At 37.4% G+C, this 22066-nt stretch overlaps 1 protein-coding gene across 1 annotated transcript; it reads right to left on the bottom strand.

Annotated features, from left to right (window-relative positions):
• Nucleotides 1–911: 911 nt before the first annotated feature.
• On the bottom strand, nt 912–20901 carry LOC146450585 (adhesion G-protein coupled receptor D1-like). Its single transcript, XM_085100219.1, has 17 exons — nt 20759–20901; nt 20510–20679; nt 19469–19827; nt 17046–17105; nt 16404–16575; nt 15475–15603; nt 15149–15224; nt 13928–14039; nt 13191–13243; nt 12624–12750; nt 11872–11978; nt 11168–11270; nt 10516–10666; nt 9718–9802; nt 9119–9185; nt 6271–6480; nt 912–3958 (listed from the first exon to the last, which is right to left on the bottom strand). The coding sequence occupies exons 1-17, from the start codon at nt 20899–20901 to the stop codon at nt 3686–3688; spliced, it is 2397 nt and encodes a 798-aa protein (XP_084956345.1). The 3' UTR covers nt 912–3685.
• Nucleotides 20902–22066: the final 1165 nt, after the last annotated feature.

Below are 22066 nucleotides of genomic sequence, written 5' to 3'. Positions count from 1 at the left end.
CGACCAATCAGCATTCGGTTTTTTTTGCCCTTCGCGTTATAAAACGTAAAACAATAAAATAATAATAATAGTCTGAATTCACATCTTCCTATATAGTTATACTCTAATGTTCTAAGCATACATAAACTGTCTTCAGCTTGGAGCCGAGAAAGAGAACACCCTCAATCTTGCATAGGAGTGGAGCCCATGCCCCGGCATGAACTCTATTAATGGCTAAGACGTCTAGTGCTGTATACACATGATGAATAAAGAATATTGTGAACTCAGATTACTAAATAACGCGTTTTATTCCTATTCGCCATTATTTCTTTTTTGAAAAGGCAGTGGCTGTGTTTCTTTTTTATTTTTTCCTGTTTCCCAAAATAAAAACGAAATCCTGGTGAAAGCGGACGTTTCTAAAAAACGTTTTCAAGGCCCGAGAAAAGTGTTTCAGAATTTTCCTTTTTGGAGAGCGTATTTGAGATCAACATCTCTGTTATAAACGTCTGTGAACAGGCTTTGCGGGCGCGCTCAGACGCCGGAGGCGCCGAGAGAAGGGAAATTTGCAGGGAAGTCTGATAATCGCCAATACCCGCGTCAAAACCTCGGGCGCAAAGTGCTGATTGGTGGATACGGTAATTTATTGATGACGTCACAGTTCTTTACCCGTTTTCGGTACAGAAAAGGAAAAAGCTTATACTTAAAAAGGAAAAAGCTTATACGGTTTTTTACTCAGACGAATTAATTTCACCAGTTCACCCCTCAAGCGACAAGATCATGACACAAATTTTCCTCATTTAGAAAAGTTTTTAAACAACTTTTTGGAAAAATTGTAGAAAAAAAGTGGAGCATTCGTGTACTGTGACGTTTTGTTAAAGTGTTGATGTTTTAACCCCATCAATTTGCGATATTAGATATAATTGGGGAAAACATCGTTCGCGGTACCACTGTTTCAAAGACTTTAATGAGTTAGAGAGAATTGTAAGAAACTCAGCAAGTTTTCCAATTTTTAAGAAGTGTCTTTTTTCTGCTTTTTATAGTTAAGTATTTGTTTTTAATCCTTGCAGTGTGTATGTTGTAATTGCTTTTATATCTCGATTTTAGCTTAAATTTTTTATATTTTAATTGCATCATATAACATACATCTAGTAATAGGACCTCTATGTAAACCACTCTTGTGATGGAGCATCCTATTAAAAGATTGTTATTATTATTATGTGCAACATATGTTCCAGAGTTGAAATATGAGGAGCTTGCGTTACTAACCAGTGACCCTGTGTTATTAAGTTCAAGATAGTGCTAAGAAACCTCAGCAACGAGATGTCGTTCGTAATCTCTTACCCAGAGTCCTTTAACTCTATGACTGGACTTTGGTCGCCTGGAAAGTTTCTGGAGAATTAAAAATACTTTTCTTTGCGTTTATTGGCTACCCTCTTAATGACTCTGCAGAAAAGGTACCTCTATCGTATAACTTCCATTGAGAAATGGTACCCCTTTAGTATATCTTCCATTGGAAAATAGTGCCCCTTTCACAATAATTTAAGACAGTACAGTCATAAGTATGTGTGTTCGAAATACTTTAATGAAAGGCCCTTTTAAATACACCTTACTGACAGATTTCCCTACCCTTTCATATACTTCGACTCGTGAAATCCCTACCCTTTCATATACCTGAAGCGTGAGAAAGGTACCCCTTTCGGGCGGAGCCTGCCTTGGTACGCGGTTATCATCTTTTTATAATTTGATCGCTGGCCATAAAATCGTAGACGCTAGGTACGAAAATGCTCTACATCCTGAAAATTTAGATTATTAAATACAAAAACGACCATGTTTTTTGTTAAATAATTCTAATTAAGAAAATTAATCTCATGCATGCAATTATGTATTTAATCTATGTTACTTACTGCTATTTTATTGTTTTTTTCTTAATGATTTTTTAAATAGTCCTTGTTTGGGAATTCATCCACTATGAAATATATTGTGATAACTACGTTATAATTATGTAATAGAAAGGAGTGATATATCAATCTTCAAGTAATTTTAGTACAATGTTTAATTAGAAATGTTTAGACAATTAGTTGCAGGCACAAGCCAACTTAGGTACATAATTAATTTATAACCTTTCTACGTGGTCCTGTGCTTATAATTTTTAATCTTTGTTACTTACTGCTACTTTATTGTTTTGTTCTTAATGATGTTTTTAAATAGTCCTTGTTTGGGAATGCATTCACTATGGAATATACTGAGATAACTACGATATAATTATTTAATAAAAAGGAGTGATACATAAACCTACAAGTAATTTTAGTTCAATGTTTAATCAAAAATGTTTAGCCAATTAGATGTCAGGCACAAGCCAACTTGACTACATAATTATTTTATAAACTTTTCTACGTGATCCTGTGCTTAGAATTTACCCTGTTAATTGCAATTGAACTGAAGTTGTGTGTTAAGCTAATGAACTTCAATATTGTAGCCACAGGCATTCCCTTTAGCCAAGCGAAATTCATATTTAGCCTGTTAAACTTATCATGCTACATAAATGGTACAAGATCATGATTTGCAGCGGTTCGCCGACTTACGACATACGTTGATTAATCTGACTGCGAAGTAAGATACTGATTTCCGTTAATTTCAAATGGCGGTTGCAGTCTTCTTTAGGTGATTGAATCGATTGGCGGAAGGCCTTAGGACGCTAAATTGATTAAAAAAGAGGATTCTTGTGACTCCAATCACCTCACCCAGTTTCACCCCAAAGATTGAAAAGAAAACCTAATGCTCAGTTCCAATATATTCAAAATCTGTGATACATATTTGACAATGCAGTCCTTTTGTGATTATTTGTCCCCGGGGATTGCAAGAAGGGAGAATTAGCCGTGCTTTAAAAAAAGATAAAAGAAAAAAAAAAGAAAAAAAAAGAAAAAGAAAAAGGGGGTAATGACTGGATGATGAGGAATAAACGGTTAGACCTTTCCTCAATGCAGCAATGTTTTTGTTCAATTTCTTTTCCAAAGTGTAACAACAAATAGGAAACTTTTCTGGAATGGACTTTCTCAAACTCATTAATAATTCATCAAGAGAAAACAAAGAAAATCACTACTGTGACTGTGGTTTGGATATGTGTTCCTAATTACCATAAACTTTTGCCAATTTTGGCCTTGAATTTCTTGAAGAATTATCGATCATTTGAGAAGTCATACCAAACACTCGAAAGTTACTTTACTTTACTTTAATTATTTTTCAACAAACATATAAAGACAATTTAAACAACCCGTCCATAGCATTAGCTAATCTTGGCGGGTATTAGTAATAGACAAAAAATGAAAAAATTACAATAATGCTACAACATCGGCACTACAACTTAAGACTGTGATATGCAGTTGTGAACGAAACAAATAGCTATTAGGTACAATAATTAGTAATAAACAAAAATTAAGTATTAAAGCTAAAAGACAACAATATAGCCACGTTATCACTACAATATGTGTAATATGTGAAAGCGTGTTTTATCAGATATCCAAACACCTCGAAGTCATTTAAATATACTTGGCTGCGCGTCGTTTTTTCAACCTACTTCTCAGTGTTTGGATATCTGATGAATCACACTTTCTCGTGTTTGATAGTATTACTTTATGCACTCAGCCTTTCGACTGCACTCTCAGGAATCACTACAGTACGTTACATCCACTCGTTCTTCACGTGACTATCACGTGTCTACAGGAGTTATGTTTTTATGCTGACGCAAAACAACTGGAGAGTGGTCATCACTCTCTGGCAGGTATGCGGCTTCATTTTGTTTGTTGTCCAGCTCGTATGTGTCACTGTTTATCCATTTGTTTGTCGATATGTCGCTTGATGGTTGGCGAGTTTCTTGGGAAGACCCAACGCTTCTCGAGGTTTTCCACTTTTGTTTTTTGCGGTCGAATTCTGCGCGTACTTCGCTATTTTTCAGAACGTGCAGTATGAAAATGAAAAAGCCCTGAGGGAAAATAACAAAAGAAATACATTATATTGTGTCTATATCCCCAAGGTTTTGATAACAAATGTTGTAATAATGTCTCAATTAATTCCCAATCTGTGCTGCGTCTATCTTTAAAAGTCTTGCTTTTAGGTACCAGAATGTGTAATTTAGACCACCTTGAATAAGCTAGTTTATCAGCAATTAAGACTTAAACTATTGTGGAAAAATAAAATTATAATGATAACGTATATACATCGGGTCTTAGTTGTGGAATAGTCTACTCTTAATCAGAAGTACGACGAGCGGACTTCTTTGAACAAAGTACAATTTTAAGACTAAATTGAGTGGGTACAGTTTCAAGTAAATCTTAAGTAAGATTTTAAACACTTCTTCCATATATTTTTAAATTATTGTTAGGTAGATAGTTGTTAATAAGCCTGAAGGAAATATCATGTTTAGCCTGCAAGCAAGCTCTCTTGGGGGTGGGGGGAAAGAGGAGAGAGCTTGCAACGATGTCTCAGGAATTTTCATTTCTGCGTTGAATTTTTCAACGCAAAATACTGATTGGTGGATATTGAATTTGGTGCTTACATCATTGCTCTTCGCGTGCGTTGTGTTGACAACACAAAAATGGTGGCGGAGTTTTTATTTGTGAAGGTTGCGAGAATTTCTCTAAATAACTTAGGTTTTCTCTGGAATTAAAACCCGAGCAAAGTCAAGCTGCCAATGCTTTACTTCAAAGTAGCGATGTTTTTGCAGTTTTACCTACGAGATTTGGGACAAGTTTGATATTTCAACCTTTTGCATCAAACAATGTTTAGTTGTTTGCCCATTGCAAAGTATCATTATCGATTACTTGATCGCAGAAGCAAGAAGAATGGGGATGCCCGCCGCTTTGATTGCCGATATTTCAGATGGAGAGTCAAGGTCGGCCAAATTTAAGCTTTTTGTTTGGTGTTTGGCTCAGCCGATAAAAAATATGAACATCTTTCAGCTTACGTCACAAATTAAAGCTATCTGAATACATTGACTCAATTCCGAGTGCTTCGGTACGGCGTTAACAGCGGACTGCCAGTTTTTTAGGGCAACGTTCTTTAGAAGCGCAATGATTTCCTTTTGATCTGGCACTCTCACGTCTGCTTGGTTACTCGTTCACAACATCACAAATTTCACACGAGTTGAGTGTTCCAATGAAACCACATTGTCGATATTGAGAATTGCGTCCTTGTCCTCGGAGACCCAGCTGCAAAATTGAGATCCTTCCGATTTCCTTGCACTGCTTCTTTTTCCCTGGCTGGACCGTGTCAAGTTTTCGACATTTTTTTTATGTCCAGTAGTTTTGTGGCGTTGACACTGCAGTGCAGTTGGCAAGATGGCGCTTGACCCTTGGGACGACATTTGTGACCTCGACCTTTTGGTCAATCGGGTTTTAGTGTGCTCACAATTAAGTAAAATCCTTCACTAAATTTTCTGATTTTTGTGGCACTCGGTAGGCATACTCGATCAGAGAAAGTATAGTTTTTGTCAGCAAGGATTCCCGTCTTTCGAGGTGTATCTGATAACATTGTACCTTTCACATGTTTGTTTACGTTTGCTATCGTTTCCGGTTTGCGCTGATTGGCCAAATTCTGACAGCTAGGACAGCAGGGAGCCGCGGGGAGTATTGCGGGCGGCATTCAAATTCCTGAGACATCGTTGCAAGCTCTCTCCTCTTTCCCCCTCCCGCCGCCCACCCCCAAGAGAGCTTGCTCGCAGGCTATATCATGTTTAAATAAAGTCACCCTATCCTATCCTATCCTATCCTATCCTATCCTATCCTATCCTATCCTATCCTATCCTATCCTATCCTATCCTATCCTATCATTTTCGTGAAACTTTCATGCAGTAAATATAAAGGAAATATAACTGACGCCAGTGACATGATGGAGACCAAACCGAGAATCAACCATGGACAGCTGTTTCAAGCTAGCTGGCTCTCGTCATCACGTGTAGCAGCAAAGAGGCTAGTAGAGTGATCAACTAACGCGAAGGTCAGTTGTTTACTAAAAGCACATGGTAATGACTCTGGATGGCCCCAAATTCATATGTTTTCCAACGTCATATAGCGCGTGACTACGAGCAATGAACAAAGAATCTGAAATATCATGCAGTAGAATTTTTGAGTTTTGCTAAAATTCATGATTCAGAATACCTCTCCCTCAAACTCTAAATAACTCTCTCTGTTTTTCCTTTATCGAGACATGAATTTTTTGGTTAGCACCCCCATAACATAAAGAAATTTCTATTGAGTTTAAATTTTATAGGTGGCTGAGAGAGTTATGGTACGGTACCTGTAGCGAGTTGAGAATGGTGAAGATGTACTGAAAGACGAGACCAGCATCCGTCACGCTCAGAATACCAAACACCCAGGTCATTCCAAGAAGAGGGAAGAGAACTACGCATGCCTTGGCACCTTGTCTTATTCTTTTCAGCTCCGATGTTTTAGCACTTTGCATTTTGAGGATTTCACGGACCACACAAGCAAGGATCACGGCATTTATCTGGGAATAGTTATAAAAAAAAGTCAAAATGTGCTTCAAGGGAAACACTGACAGATATTTTAATTGCTTGAAATTGTCATTATTGTTAAGGGTTAGGGAGCAGACATATCATATGTTAAACTTAGTTAATGGCCTCGCTTGGGTCTCCAATGCATATATATATGAGAACACGTAGTAAGAGTGTCCAACGTAGTGTACGGTGTAGGGAAGTTACTACCCCTACTTCTGCTCCTACAACAACAAAAACAATAACAACAACAACAACAACAACAATTACTACTACTACTACTACTGCTACCGGCTAAAGTGGTAGCAGCAGTAGTAGTAGTAGTGGTAGTAGTAGTAGTAGTAGTAGTAGTAGTAGTAGTAGTAGTAGTAGTAGTAGTAGTAGTAGTAGTAGTAGTAGTAGTAGTAGTAGTAGTAGTAGTTGCTTTATTTGCATGACCACAAGATTTACAGTATTGCAAAAGCTTATATAATCTAATTACTAACAAAAAAGTGTAAAGTATCATAACAATATATAATTAATTCTAAGTTACATCATCAATATCCAATAATAGCCTGTCACGTATAATCATACATGAAGAAATAAACTTCATGACCAGTTTGTTTACATTATAGTCTTTAGAGTTCATCAGTAGTTTCACAATGTCTGATGTCGATTTCGTTTGAATATCAGGTATCATTTTACTTATGTCTTCATAGAATGTCTGCCTCTGTAAAGAGTAGCAACTACATTGAAACAAGAAATGAGTTTCATTTTCCACTTGATTTGATTGACACAACTGACATAATCTTAACTCTCTAGGAAGATGATCTTTCTGATATCTACCAGCTTCAATTCTGAGTTTGTGGTTACTTAATTTAAACTTAACTAGGTTTCGTCTATCAGGAAAATTTCTTAAATGAGTTAATTAATTAGACGAAGAGTATTCATTCTTGAAAACCTTATAGAACTCTAACTTTTTTGAGTGTTCAAGGTTGTGTTGCCAGAAACGTAGATACTTGTTTTTCATATTAGTTTCAATTTGCCTTATTGTCTCATTACTAAAATTTTCAGGATTTAGATCAGATGAATAGTATTTTTCTAACATGCCCATAAAATTGGAGTAAAAACCGGAATTATTAATGGAGTGTAAATGTTTTGACATCAGAAAAGATTGCTTAACGATAGAGTCATTCTCCTTATTGTTTAGGTAAACAAAGTATTTCATAATTTTTTGGTCTATTGCAATAGGTAATGGATATCGCCCTAACTCAGCCCTACATGCTAGGTTAGAGGCTTTGTTGTTTACCTCCAAATAGCGTTTGCAAAACTTTAAATGTACTTTTTCTAATGGGGAATTATCCCATGTTTTGAACTCCTGCTTCGTTTACATACCCCAAACCTCACTGTTATAGCTTAAGATCGAGAATATCATCGTGTCGGAGATCTGAGATGCTGTGTTGGGATTTAGTTTACTGAGGAGTGTGTGTTTTTGGATGTTAGAGAAGGCGTGCATGGCCTTTTCTTTTAAGTGATCTAACGCAAGAGTGAAATTTCCTGTTGGGGTTATACGAGTTCCTAAATAAGTGTATTCCTGAACAATTTCAACAGGTTCGGTGTCTATTTTAAAATTAATGTCAACGGATTTCTTTGAGCGTTTCTGAAAGATCATTACTTTCGTCTTCTTAGGATTGATTTTTAGCATCCATGATTTGCAGTAAGAAGATAGCGTATTTAAACAGTTTTGCAATCCTGTTTTGGATCTCGACAGAATGATTAAATCATCAGCATACAGAAGTGAGTTTATTTTCGTTCCATTTGGGAGGACAAATGGATCAGAAAGCGCGTTTTGAAATGAATATGGCAGATTGTTAATATAAAAGTTGAATAACAGAGGACTTAGAATACACCCTTGACGGACACCCCTGGAGTACGAGAAAGATCGTGTTTTGTTGTCTCTTATATTCTTATAGAACAGGAAGAATTACAATAAAGAGTTTTAATTAGATTGTAAAATTGTCCTCCAATGCCAGCATCGAGTAGCTTATAGTAGTAGTAGTAGTAGTAGTAGTAGTAGTAGTAGTAGTAGTAGTAGTAGTAGTAGTAGTAGTAGTGGCGTCGGCGGCGGCGGTGGTGGTGGTGGTGGTGGTGGTGGTGGTGGTGGTGGTAGTAGTAGTAGTAGTAGTAGTAGTAGTAGTAGTAGTAGTAGTAGTAGTAGTAGCAGCAGCAGCAGCAGCAGCCGTATCGGTAGTAGTAGCTGTAGTAGTTTTTGTTGTAGTAGTAGCAGTAGTTGTAGTAGGAGTGGTTAGAGCGGGAGGCGAACCTGGGACGTCGGCATTACAAGCATGTCGAAATATAGGGGAGTTAAGTTATTTCCTAAGTAACAAATAGCCTGTAAATATGTTTGTCCCATAAACCTAGCTTTATGGCCTTAGCTCCCACTAGTCTCTTGTAGCTCAGTGGTAGAGCATCCAAACTAGTAATCAGAGGGTCTTAGGTTCGGCTCATGAAAGGAGCACTCAGATTTTGTCCCAGTATGCTTGTGTCATTTACTGATTAATACATCATTCTCAGCCTGTAAATAGTTATGATCAGTAACCAAAAGCAAGAAGTCGCTAATAATCAACCTGCGCTTGGAATAAAAATTCTTACCAGGCATACTACAAGAACAGGTGCAACGAAGGTCCAGACAAGGTTATTAGTGAAGGAAACCCAGCAACTACAGAAAAAAAAGGTCATTGACAGCGTTGAATCCAATACAAAATACTGAAGATGTAGAAAAGGTCACTTTCACTTTAGGGGAAGGAGGGATGGTCACAAATAGCCTTTGCCGGATTTGAACAAGATAGTGAGCGTTTTAATGGAAAACGCTAATTTTCCGTAGAGTTTGTTTTTCAACCGGCTTGAACGTCCTTGATGGCTTTGTTGTTAAAAAAAAATGAAAGCTTTTTCAAAAAATAAAAAACAAAATTTTTTTTATCAAAACCCACCATTTCTAACATTTCCACGTGAGACAGCACAAGTCAGTTTTTCTTACTATTTAAATTAATTTATATTTATATTTATTGTCCCATTTTACTACCAGGGCCCCTCTGTAAAACGGCCATGCAACTGAAGGGACCACCCTGGATAAATAAAGTTTACTTTACTTTTAATATTTTTTCCTTCCTAAATTACTATTTAAAACGTGAACAAAATTTGGACAGACTTTAGTAGATACTTGTGAAGTGAAAAATGGATAATTCACTCACTAGTCGCCATGTACATAGCTGTGTACACCGCCATCTTGACTGGAGGCAATCCCAATTGATAGCACCACAATCACAACAGGGAGGCCTTTGGTGAGAGAGAAGAAGAATGAATAAACGAGAGATACTAATGGATATGAATTTCCGGACCCTTTTCTCAGGATCAGAAACACGTCAAGTCCTTGCAAAGAAAGGGAGATTGGGATTTTTTTCGCGTAATACGTTTTGTTGATGGAGACTCTGTTCGAACCGACTATCATGCATTAACAAGCAAGAGCGTTAATTGCCTTAGCATAACTCGTTAAACCAGATAATAAAAGTTCGACTTCGCTTTATTACATTGTTATTTCGAAATTTGAAAGTGGGCAAAGTGAGGGGCCATTCCCTGTTTATCACGGAATGGAAGGTGCGAAGTGTGGCCGAACAGATTAGAACATTTTTAGACACGCCAGTGTATCTACTGCTTAAAACTCTATGGAAACACAATTACTTTTGCTATAGCTGTTTCTTGAGGGATATATATGGATGACAACTGGAAACATTTCTCATTCTCTGAAACTTCTACTCCTGTTTCTGCAACTCCATGGAAAGACAAAAAATGTGTGGTATTACAGTGAACTACATTTGAATCAAATTATACACAGTAACATTTTTTCTGTGTATTCCTCAAACGCTTTGGATTACACTTTGGGCTCGAAATACGCGAATCTTTCAATTCTATTCAAATAACTGAGTTGGCTTCAGTTTATTTAAACAAAAGTGCGCCATTTTATATCACTCAAAAAGGTGCATGACACTTACCCCAAGAAGCTGCATAGAATAGCCACATTTTGACCGCGGTATTGAATACTTTGACCACCATCAGATACAAATAAATTCCTTCAACCAACATCCAGGCAAATCCAACCAGATAGAAAAAATGAATTAATGCTGCCACGAAGACACACACACCCTGTACAAGACAACAATGCATTATTAATTAGTTTTTTCGTTCAGGAACTACAGGAACTTCAAATTAAAAGCCCAAGGATTCTTGTAAAAAGGTATTGGATCGCATTTTTAGCTTTCAGAAACTATCCTAAAACTTCAAATCACTGTGAAGCACGAACAGCAGCCGACTGATGGTGAAAGGCGATTGGCGGATGGTGAATGGTGCAAGGAATAAGTAAATGACGCCGAAATGGCATGAAGTTCTTGCATGGCGGAACAAAAGAGATAGACAGGCGGCAGACGAAGAACAGTGGATGGCAATCAAAAGATTTCAACCAAACTCTAAGTGCAAGACCCATTCAAACTTAATCCGAGTCATTTCACGTAGCCGTGATATATTTTTTATCATTATTCCCATGAACTCTCAAAAACCTTTTTATTTTAGGATGACAAATGCATCTTCGGTTGACAGAAAGCACAAAAATACCATAGATCTTATTTAGGAAAATTTGACATGGCTTACCGTTGTTTCAGTCGCATCAATTCCGGAAAGGAATGCAATTTGTGCGATCGCTATGGTAACCACGAGATTAAGGCGTATTTGAATCTGCTCCTGCTTTAGATCCCTGAATGTGATTAAAACATGTTATTGGACTCTAACATAAACATTCATCAATTCGTAAGGTCTGTGAATGAAAGTCATTTAGCTGTAGTTTGCTGCAGAGCTGCATGTTTTGTCCAAAGGAAACATATTAACGAAAACGCCATCGGGCACACTCTGTTAACGAGGCTTGTCACAAAGATTTCCTTTATTTATTTATATATAATTACTTTTTTCCATGCAGGAAAAGAACTAAGGCAACCTTTGGAACGATATCAAGTGAATTTAAAGTGAAAGCGACGAGCAGTTTTATTTAGAACATGTTAAAGCCGGTCACATGGAATCATTTTCTATTCTGCTCGTTCGTAACTGTAAATTGAAATTCATGGCATAGGTTTACACCGGCCCTACCCACCATCATCACCAGAGGAAAAATAGTTAACTGGACGTCGAAACAATTTCCTCAAGCAACACCTATGAACTGAGTAGTCGAATTAATAGGTTTATAGGCAAGAAAATGACTATTAGCGTTTGCTCTGACCGAAGTTATGCACATGCATAATAATTCAGGGCCTTTTGACGGGTGGTTATAAGATGGCGTGGAGCATATTATCCACTAAACTCACATGAGGACGCAATATGTTATTAAAGTAAGCACTTCCCCAATGAGTGAAAGGGCACAACCAATGTAAGTGATCATCTGCAGCACCACCTTGTGGTCTGGAGAAAATTCCTATAAAGATAAACGATTTCAGAACGTTTAGTCAGTACAAATTCTGGTACGATCGACAGCTGCTTTCTTTCCTCTTACCAATAATTAGAGAAACTGCATGAGCAGTTTTGTCTATAGGAGAAGAGTTGATTATTGTGAACAGCTTTTGTCAATGTCTCGACGATCTGGGACAAATCAGGCTACAAAATCGGTTAAATTGCCAACTTGCGTCTAGCGAATTGCTTACTTGCAAGGTGACATTTAGCAATTATCCCGCGAAATCGCGCGGAGTATCACCTGATACTTAGCCGACGAAGCCGTAGGCCGAGTTGGCTAAAATCAGGGGATATTCCGCAAGATTTAACAGGACAATTGTTTTATTATCCAACACATTGATAACAAAGTATAGTTTTTATTGAAGAAAATATGGAGACGATCCTTATTTTGCTATTTGCTCTCCCCATCAGACGAAATTACGTCTTTTTTTTATCACCAGATATCTGTTGACTTAGGACGAAGCAAATTTAGTTCATCCTTAATAGCTTCTATTCCTTATAATATTCGAATTGCTAATGTGATTGTTAATAACCCGTTGTAACCAATAAACTGGTCTAACATTCTAATTTAATCGCTTTTAAATTTTTTTAATTGCTTATACGTTTAAACCTTGTTTCCTCCAACTTGCATCAGAACAGCAAAGTTAGTAAGATGATTACAGGAGCAGGTAATTTCATTGTTGACTATTTTCACCAGCGAGCATCCTTTGCTAGACCAAGACCCGTTCAGTTCAGACCTGCAACGTTAAGAAAGTAAGACCCCTTAGCCCAATCTAGACCGGGATTTTTTTCGTCTTTAGGGCCGGGATTCAGCCAACCACAATTCAAGGAGAGTCACAAAACTAAACGAAAAGTAATCAAAACAACTAAGGCAACACTAACATTAACTAAAAATATAAAAGTTTCTGTAACAAAAGTAGAAGGTAAGAAAGAATTCATGGTAACTTCTTATGATACAAAATTAAAAAAAGAAGTGAATTATCGTTTAAACAAATTATTAGGATCACCTTGCACTTCCAACATTAATATGTGTTATAACAAAATTGTATCACATTTATTTCTGATTAACTAGGCTTAGGGCATCTGTAGATTCAAATTTAATCTTAAATACTAACTGAATAAAAGCGAGTACACTCCACAAGAAATTGCAGTCGCTAAGTGCCTCTACTATTCTTACTTGATAGAAAAGTTCCAGAATACACAATGCGGCGTGGTTTCCTCCTTTGATCCCTAAAGATTGGAAATTAAAAAACAATTCAAACTTGCAATGAAACATCCTTTCGCGCTTTCCTTAGACAAAGATATTTCTCAAGAGGGTACGCAGAAAGACGAAAAGGTAAAGGAAGGAAAAGTCAAATAATAAAAAGAAATAAGCGATCGTAGTGATTATTTAAAAACCACTCTCCAGCAATCAAAGCTACCACAATCGCTGAGATAGACTTCAGTTTAATATCAGCGATCGTATTGACCATATGAAACCACTCGTAGCGACAGAAACAATTCCAGAATGGACTACGGCTTGCGGCTCCAACCTTTCCAAGATTACAAACAACACAAAGGTGGCCACCATGCATGACAACTTTTACGAAAGAAGTCCAATTCTTGCAAACCCAAATCTGTGTTTTCTTTTTTTTTCTTCTTTGCCTGCTCCGTTTAATTAGCAGCACAAAGACAAGAAAATAACAAGCTTCGAACATGAATCGCCGATTCACTGATGCCATTTTGAATCGAGTCTGGCGCGAACCGGAGTCGCGAACAGCTTTCTGGTGAAGCCCATGTCTACGCGATCACTGGTTTGTGATTTCAGTGATCGTAGCGATCATATGGAAACCAGACAGCGATCGCATTGTACACGATTGCTCCATTTTTTTTTCAGCGGTTGTAGCCCTGGAAACCAGGCTTATGTGAACATACCTTGTCGTAACTGAACAAGATTGTGACGTTCTCTTTTAGAATACCAACTGGTGGGGGCTCCACTCTTCCGGCAATTATGCGGCTTCGTAACTCGAGGTTGGTTAACGTTTTGCTTTAAGACAAAGTGGTTACTAGTTACCTTACATGTAACAAACACGAACCATGGTAAACATAGAGGTCGATTAGTGGAGTTGACTTGTCTGGAGAAAAAAGCCAATTTTTTCAGCACTTGAATAAATTTATCACCTTACCGTCTAATCTGTTGTCCTGTGTTTTGATTTCCTTTCCTTATTCTACGTATCCACTGCCTAGCCGCCATTTTGAAAATCACGTCAATATACCAGTTTTTCTTAGGGGTTTTCAGAAGACAACATTGAAAGGAAACGGGGATATATATAGGCAAAGAAGGGGAAGAATTCAAAGGCATTGGACAATAGAACTTAAAGTAAGATGATAGTTTTAATGAAGTGTCGATAAAATCCAGCATTTTGATATAGTTACTCTACTCGAGTTGTCCCCCCTGGGTGTACTAAATAATTAAAAAATTGAAATCAGACGCTTACGCCACTTCAACCAAGTGTACATGTTTGGATTGATGGGAATAGTACTCTTCCTAAGTACGCTCGTTAAGCAATATTTACATGCCATTTGACGCTAATGACATTAGTTTTCCGGCTATTTTAGACTGGTTTCAATGAAGTATTGTTAAACGCATCATCGAAACACGGTAGTAATTTCAAATTGGATGAGAAATTGGTGCGAATTATGTTTTAATCACTGAATTGCAAGGCGTAATAAAACAAAAGCTAAGCAAGCGCAAAATTACACCGAAACTACTTTCGAGACTCAAGAGCAAACCTCTCAGCATATGTTTCATCGTCCCACTTTGCCATGCAAGTAGCTAATATCCAAAATAAAGGACCATTCAGAACTGCGTCGACATGGCTCAAAAACTATACATTTCTTGTGACCAATACACTCGAAATACATGTATTTAACGTGTATGTGCATACATAATCTACTTTGGCAGACGCGTCAGTAAACTCTCGAAAGTAAAAGGGGGCAGGGAAAGAAATTTAAGTTGAAAATTATTCTCACATTTTTGTAATAACGTGTTTGTGTAAGTTGAATAAACTTGAAGTGACTTGATAGATACACCCTCTCTTCGTTAATCGTGTACTGCAAAACGTCTACGTTATACATGTACTCAAATCAACTCACCCTTCTAATTCGACATGCTTTTCATCCGGAACCCATTGCTTGATGTCATTATAAACAATACATACAACGACAGCATCTAAGGAAAGGAGACGTAATGAAGTTATGAACAGAAGAACGTCGTATTACAAACTCGTACAGTCCTGTTCTAACTTACTAATGCGTTTTCGTTCTCTCTCTTATTAAGCGTAATTTCCACATGTTTGAATTATTTGAACCAAAAAGCAAAACAAAACAAACAACAACAACAACAACAACAACAACAACAAACATATCGCAAAGTAATTGATTGGCTAATAACTCCTAACAGCACTTGCATTCTACAGTACCTTTCCCTTGAAACGCTCCCGAGGGTACAGAAATACTCGCCCATCCTTCCTTAGCTGAGTACTCTGTCTCATTTACAGCGAAAATGACTGCATCTTTTCTATCTGCAGGAATTCTCTGGATCATCATTGCTGCAAGATTTATTGGTAAAAAACACGGCTTTCAGCTCGAGCCTAAAGATGAAAGAGGTACTGTGTAGCAAAATTGTCTGATTAGCTATCGCTGCCTACTTGAAGTCGTTGACATTTTATAGATTTTTTTTTTGAGTTTTTATATCATTTTTTTAAAACCAAAATCAACCAAAACATACAAAGAAAAGACTGAAGACAAATAACTTGATCTACACTCTAAACTTTATCTTCTCTTGCATGAACCTGTAAAACCTTTGTAATGGTGTATAAATAGATCGACAAATCTAAATGTAACTGTATTAAAGAAGGATTATTCCCTTCTTTGATACTCTAACGTTCGTCCAGAACTAAACTCCAGAAATTTAATGGTCCAAACAAAACAAGCATCCAAATTAAGCATCGAAACATTTTGTAACATACAAATGTGTTATCATTTATGGCTGACAAGGCGCAACTGAACTACAAGACAACTAAACTAGGTACCGATTCACGAGCTCACATTTTCCATGCGAAAGATTTACTCCAGACTGATTCACAACTAACAAAAACCCATCTAAAAACACTTACACTAAAACAAAACAACTTACGTTTGATGTTTATTTACAGTATATCACGATGAACTGCTTCTGTTAGTTGGTGTTTTTAAGTGAATGTTTGACAAAGCTAATGAATAAGTTTTTAATTTTCTAGTGTTTCGATGAATACTATGTTAAAGTAAAACTTGGCTCAGGAAAATCGTCAGAAACGCACCAAAAAAAACGCAACGCGTTTTTACCCTGATATCATGGGAGCTGACTCACCGTAGTTTTCTTTGGAAATGACATTGCTTTCATTTGCTTTGTAATGAGTCTTGCCGTACATTATCGCAAATGACTCTAATTCCTGAGTAGCTAGCAACACATTGATGTCGTTCGTTTGGACCTTCCTTTTTCTCAGCACTTTTAAAAAATTACTGGCTGTGTTGGCTGCATTCTGAGGATTTCAATTAACAAAAAAACTATGATTAAGGAAGAGATTGTCTCGACCCTTGATTATCGTATTTTAAGCTTCACCATAGCAATAAGATAAATCCACATGCATCACCTTCAAAAATGGTAAATTTCATATTCTTTGTAACCAGACAACATCCTCGTGATGACTCAAATGTGAAATGTTGTGATTTTGAAAGAGCATTTTTTCCTGCTAAAAAGAATTTTACAGGCAGAAAAAAATAACCATCTTTCGTCGTTATTTCAAAAACGAAAATTTGATATAGCTAAAATGTCCATCAAATTCAGTAACTACTGACCTACCACGCCTGATTTTTTCCAGACATTTTTTTTTCTGAAAAATTCACAAAGTTTGGTGGCATTTGCTCAAATACAAAAGTTGAGAGTCTGCGCGGGCAGAACTCACCCACTGTCAGTCCAGCTATTCAAGCCACAAAATCAATGTCATCTTACCTGCAAAGAACCTTTCTTTGAGGCATTGAAGGCTTTTAGTTCCGCAGTATAACGCTGGAACTATAAAGGAGCAAAATAAAGTTATTGAATACGTAATTACGAAAAGTGTCTTCACATAATAAAAAAGTAAGCTTTGACTGGAACAGTCAAGCATTTAATAAGCTGCCAGGCGCTGAGGAAATGCACGGAAAAGTCTGTAGCTGGCTGCGGTAGATTGGGGGACTTGCCGAGAAATTACTTGCCGACAGCACGATAGTAGCCGTGGCCGTTTGGCAAAATTGACGTTGTGTATGCAGTTTTGTAGTGAGAAAGACAACCTAAAAATAGGTAGGTGGTTAACAGTAGGCTCACCAAAGAAACTTAGATTATACTGGGCTTAATTAAATTGCGTTTTCAACCCAAAAATGTATATATCAGGCTTCCAATATCTTCAGAAGGAGGACACCTCTCCTTTGCGAAAACTAATGTCAGTATGACTCTATACGAGTGCGAACACTGCAGTGTTCTATCTGTCGTAAGGGCACAACTTTAAGGTATCAGCCACCCTTCAGGACCGTCCATATTTGAGGTTTCAACGTTTTCAAATAGTTATGCTTGAGAGCTTTCTTTAAAAAAAAAATCAGAAGAAAATGTTATTTCTGTCGAAAGATATCGGGGGTAAAAGATTTTTTCTCGTTAATTATCTTAATTGATCGTTGACAAGATCTGTCATTGAACCAGTAACGTGATACCGAGTGCGCGCTTCGAACGACACAACACGTGCGAATTGTCTTCGTGTTGTTTGTAGCCTTTACCTCGATATTTAGCGTTTGTTTCGGTGAAAATGCCGCCAAAAAAAAAAAAAAAAGAAAAGATTGTGTCCGTTTTCCTCATCGAAACCGAGAGCGAAAAAGAAATCGAAGAGCGAGTCTAACAAAGAATGGGCTGCAAAATTGGCAGAGAGCGACAAAGGCTCATTTTATCGGCAAGAGAAGTGGCTGGAGGAGTTGGATATTCAGAAAAGCGAAAATGCTACAGTTGCTGAGAGTGCAAGCCGCTCCAAAATTTAGCTTGAAGAACCAGAAGAAGAAAGCCAATTAAGCTCATCGACCCCATCTGCTGATGGAACGTGGAAAACAATAAGCGGTCGAGCTATCGTATCGAGTGAAATTCTCCTTCAGAAACGGGACGAGTCTGTATCTTGTCGATTTTGCCAGGGAAGTGTCCAAGTCGTGGAAAATGTAGCGACTAGGCATGGACTTGGTTCTACCTGGAGAAATGAAAGCTGTCCGTCGCACAAGACAAATTCTGTTTTTAATTCTTCCGAGAAGAGCAGAGCGTTTAAAATAAACCGGGCCTCAGTTCTTGACCTTCGAGCAATCGGTGGTGGACATTCGGCGGCTTCGCTTCCGTTCGTGTTGATTTCGCACTGGTTTTCTGCATCGTTAGCAACTTAGCCAACCTTTCAAGAAATAAACACAATATATTTTTATTGTTACATGAAAAGCGTATTGCTGTTTGTAAATTAAACGATTACTATGCATGTACATTCACTAACCTCAACAAAAATTTTGTCTTTTGTCCACACACAGTGTAATTGAACTGACTGGAAGCAAAATAGTTTATTTCCCGCTGCTTGCCGCGAAACTTTGTTCCTGTTGCATGTTACCTGTCAAAGTCCTATTGTTAGAGAAAATTGAGCCCTCTCTGATATCAATCAGAATAAACATTTAGGTGTTGTAATCTCATTCCAGGTAGGATGCCGCCAAAAATGTATTTTCTATTTTATCTCCGAACGCAAATTTTGCCGATCGACTCGTACGTTTTGAACTCCAAGTCGGCAGCCTTTCAATCAATTTGGCTCAAATTTGGCCAGAGTGATGCCATATATCTCTTCTACAAAACCGTGTCTGCGAATTTTAATACTCGTTTTGATTTTAAAGCTAGAGCCTTTTTTCCACAGGGAGTGTTGACTAATTGCCTCCCCCAACTTCATTTGCTAATAAAAGAGAAACAAACGCACTTGTCAAAAATCTGAGACACGGTTTTTTAGTGGAACGTGTTGAGAAGCGAATGCGGTGTTAATTGTTTTCTTCCGTTTATTTCCGGCGGGAGTGGAACATGATTTATAGAGACGTGTACTTTTACACAAAGCGTTCCAATTTCGAAACACATTTAAGTAAATAGTTTTTGTTAGTTCAAATCCATAATCTGGAATTATTAAGCTTTTAAAAAATATATGGTTTATGGGGGTTTTTATAAAAACAACTAACGCTACAGCGATCCGCGCGCGGACGGTCCTGAAGGGTGGCTGATACCTTAACTCTGATTGTACACTTGAATTTGTCCTCAAGAATCTCTTCTGAAATTAGATTCTTCTCTATTGAACATTCGTCAGACAAAAGCATATCTTGTGGTTCGTCTTAATAAATAGTAATTAATACCTCCTCTTTAGCAGCGTTTTTTCCCTGTGTAGATCCGGAACTGCTGGAAGATTCTGCTATGGAAGATTCAATTGCACCAGTGGTTAACGTTAGCGCTTCAGTTGGGTTAACCATTTCTGTTGTCAGAATACTGCTTTGCAGGACTGTGCTAGCAGATAGATTGGTCTTTGGCGAGAGGTTAGTAAGCTCAGACCTACTCATTGCTGTTGCTGTCTTTGCTAATGTCAGACTCTCTTTTGCAATGACCATCGATGTTGTCAGTGTACTGCTCGGCAGGACTGTATTAGCAGGTATACCGCTGGCAAGCGACGGCGTATTCATTCCAGGGCTGCTCACTGTTACTGATGCTGATTCTACAACTACAACAATAACACTTTATTATCTCTGATGTTTTTTTTTTTTTTACTGCAGTTTTTCTTGTCGCAATTGCCACTGTCACCATTGTTTGGATAAGTGGCGTTGTTGTAGCCGTTACTTTTTTGGTATTCAAGGTTCAAGGTTCATTTATTTCACACTATTTACACAACATTAACATAGAAAGTAAAGTATTACAACAGATAATTACAAGATAAGTATTGCTTGAGTCTAGTCCAAAAGTGATATTGGTTCTGATCTCACTGTGGTTTCTGGATGACTAGAAGCTAGTTTAGTTTCCGTTAACGTAAAATTTGACAAGACAAGGTAGCTTAGATAATGTAATTGTTCATGTAGGATGCATGTAATTTTCCTAAATATTTTCTATACCCATAACCTATCAAAACGTTCATTAAAGCTAAGAAGTGTTTTGTGCGTCAACTTGAATCTCAATTTTGTGCCCTTGTACGAGAGTTTATCCTTGCTAACTTAGCTATGCTAACTGACCTGATAGCGAAGAATATTTTTGAAGACACAACCAATAGCAGATAACTGAGACGAGGGGGACAAATGGACTTTGGTTTTAACACATGCTGAGAATTAAAACGCATTGGCCTGGCAAAGATTAACGTATTTTAACTATTATCGGTGCAATACGACTGAAGGTAATAATTGTATATACGTTACCCTTTCCACAGATGTATCTTTTCCGCATATGACATGGCTCTCCTCTCAGTTTATTTTCACCAGGTTTAATGAAAAAGCAATACCACTGGTCGTCCTTGGTATCTCCAGTGAGAGTGAGATTATAATCAGATCCTTTTTGGCCGTGCCAATAGAATGTTCCTTCATGCCGGCTAAAATGAAAAACGCTCAAACCTTAATGCTAGAATTATGATTTGCCAATTATTTATTGTACCGACCGATCCATTTTACCTTAGTCCAGTCCAGTATTCCTTATTGCCATGTTCACTGATTATCCTTTTCACCGCCGCAAGAAGACTATCCGCGGTTTGGATTCTGACAAGCCGTCGTCCTTTCTGCTCACACTTTTCTTTTACTTCTCTTCCTCCACACATGTCGTTTTGCAGGCTTGGAAAGTAGATCACAGAATCAGAGGTATTCGGGCCTAAATCAGTAATACAAAACCAGATTTCATGTTGTAATTACTGGAGCCAAGTATCTTTAGTCAATCATATCATTTGCATAGCATAGCGGTATTATGAAAGACATCACTGCAGTGTTTGATGCAGTAACAGTTTGGACGGGTGGACACTATTACATTATCCCTTTGTAGACCAGGGGGAGGGCAGATTCAGCCCGTGCGTCTTTAAACTTTTCAAACATTTGAACAAACGCATCAAACAATGTGACTTTTCCAGAAATTTGTGTGGTAACAATTTAATGTCACTTTGATCGACAGTTTCGGAATTCCTGTTTTTAATTAACAAATATTACCTTTATTACATCGACATTTTTTTCAAGAAATTCGATGTGATGTTTTAAGCCTGGTGATTTTTTTAATTAACAAATATTACCTTTATTACATCGACATTTTTTTCAAGAAATTCGATGTTATGTTTTAAGCCTGGTGATTTTTTTTTTCAGTCAGCGAGACTGGCATATTTGGATTTTCTTTTTGCGAGTATGCCTGTGTCATCGAATAAGACAACCATCTATCAAAAAGGTCATATAGTTCGACCATGTTGGTATTCTTCTATAGTTTTTATTTCCTTTCAGAGAATTTTATTGGTTTTTTTTTCTGAAGTTTTAGGTAAAACCAGAAATCCAAGATGGAAATCAAGTTTGCCCTCATCACTTTCCATTACGTGCATACGTTAAGTTTTAGTAACCAACCCGGTAATGAAAACGGAGTTTTTAATGAACAAGTTCTAAAATAGAGAGAAATAGGCTAAATATATTTTTCTCCTCCAAAAAGGACTGGTTTTTTTTCTACAATGACACATATATTAGGGGACTATCGAAAATAAGCGTATAAGAGTATGCGCCTTATTGACATTTAACGCTTTAGAACACATGCATATTCGGAAGCGAAGTCTAGCAGTTATGAAAGGGTCAGTGGTTCATAAACTACCGGCAGATACCTGCCTATGAAACGTCTAAAATGACAAAAAAAAAAGTGGATGGCGAATTATTTCCAATTTTTTGAGCTTCGCCGTTGCTGAGGCTAATTTATAGTTCTGTAAAGTTGATATAGGTTTCATCGCATACTGTCCACATAAG

The sequence above is a fragment of the Pavona decussata genome, unplaced genomic scaffold (genome assembly GCF_977016875.1).
Source record: "Pavona decussata unplaced genomic scaffold, jaPavDecu1.1 SCAFFOLD_439, whole genome shotgun sequence".
Lineage (NCBI taxonomy): Eukaryota > Metazoa > Cnidaria > Anthozoa > Scleractinia > Agariciidae > Pavona > Pavona decussata.
This window is presented reverse-complemented; position numbering and strand designations above follow the sequence as displayed.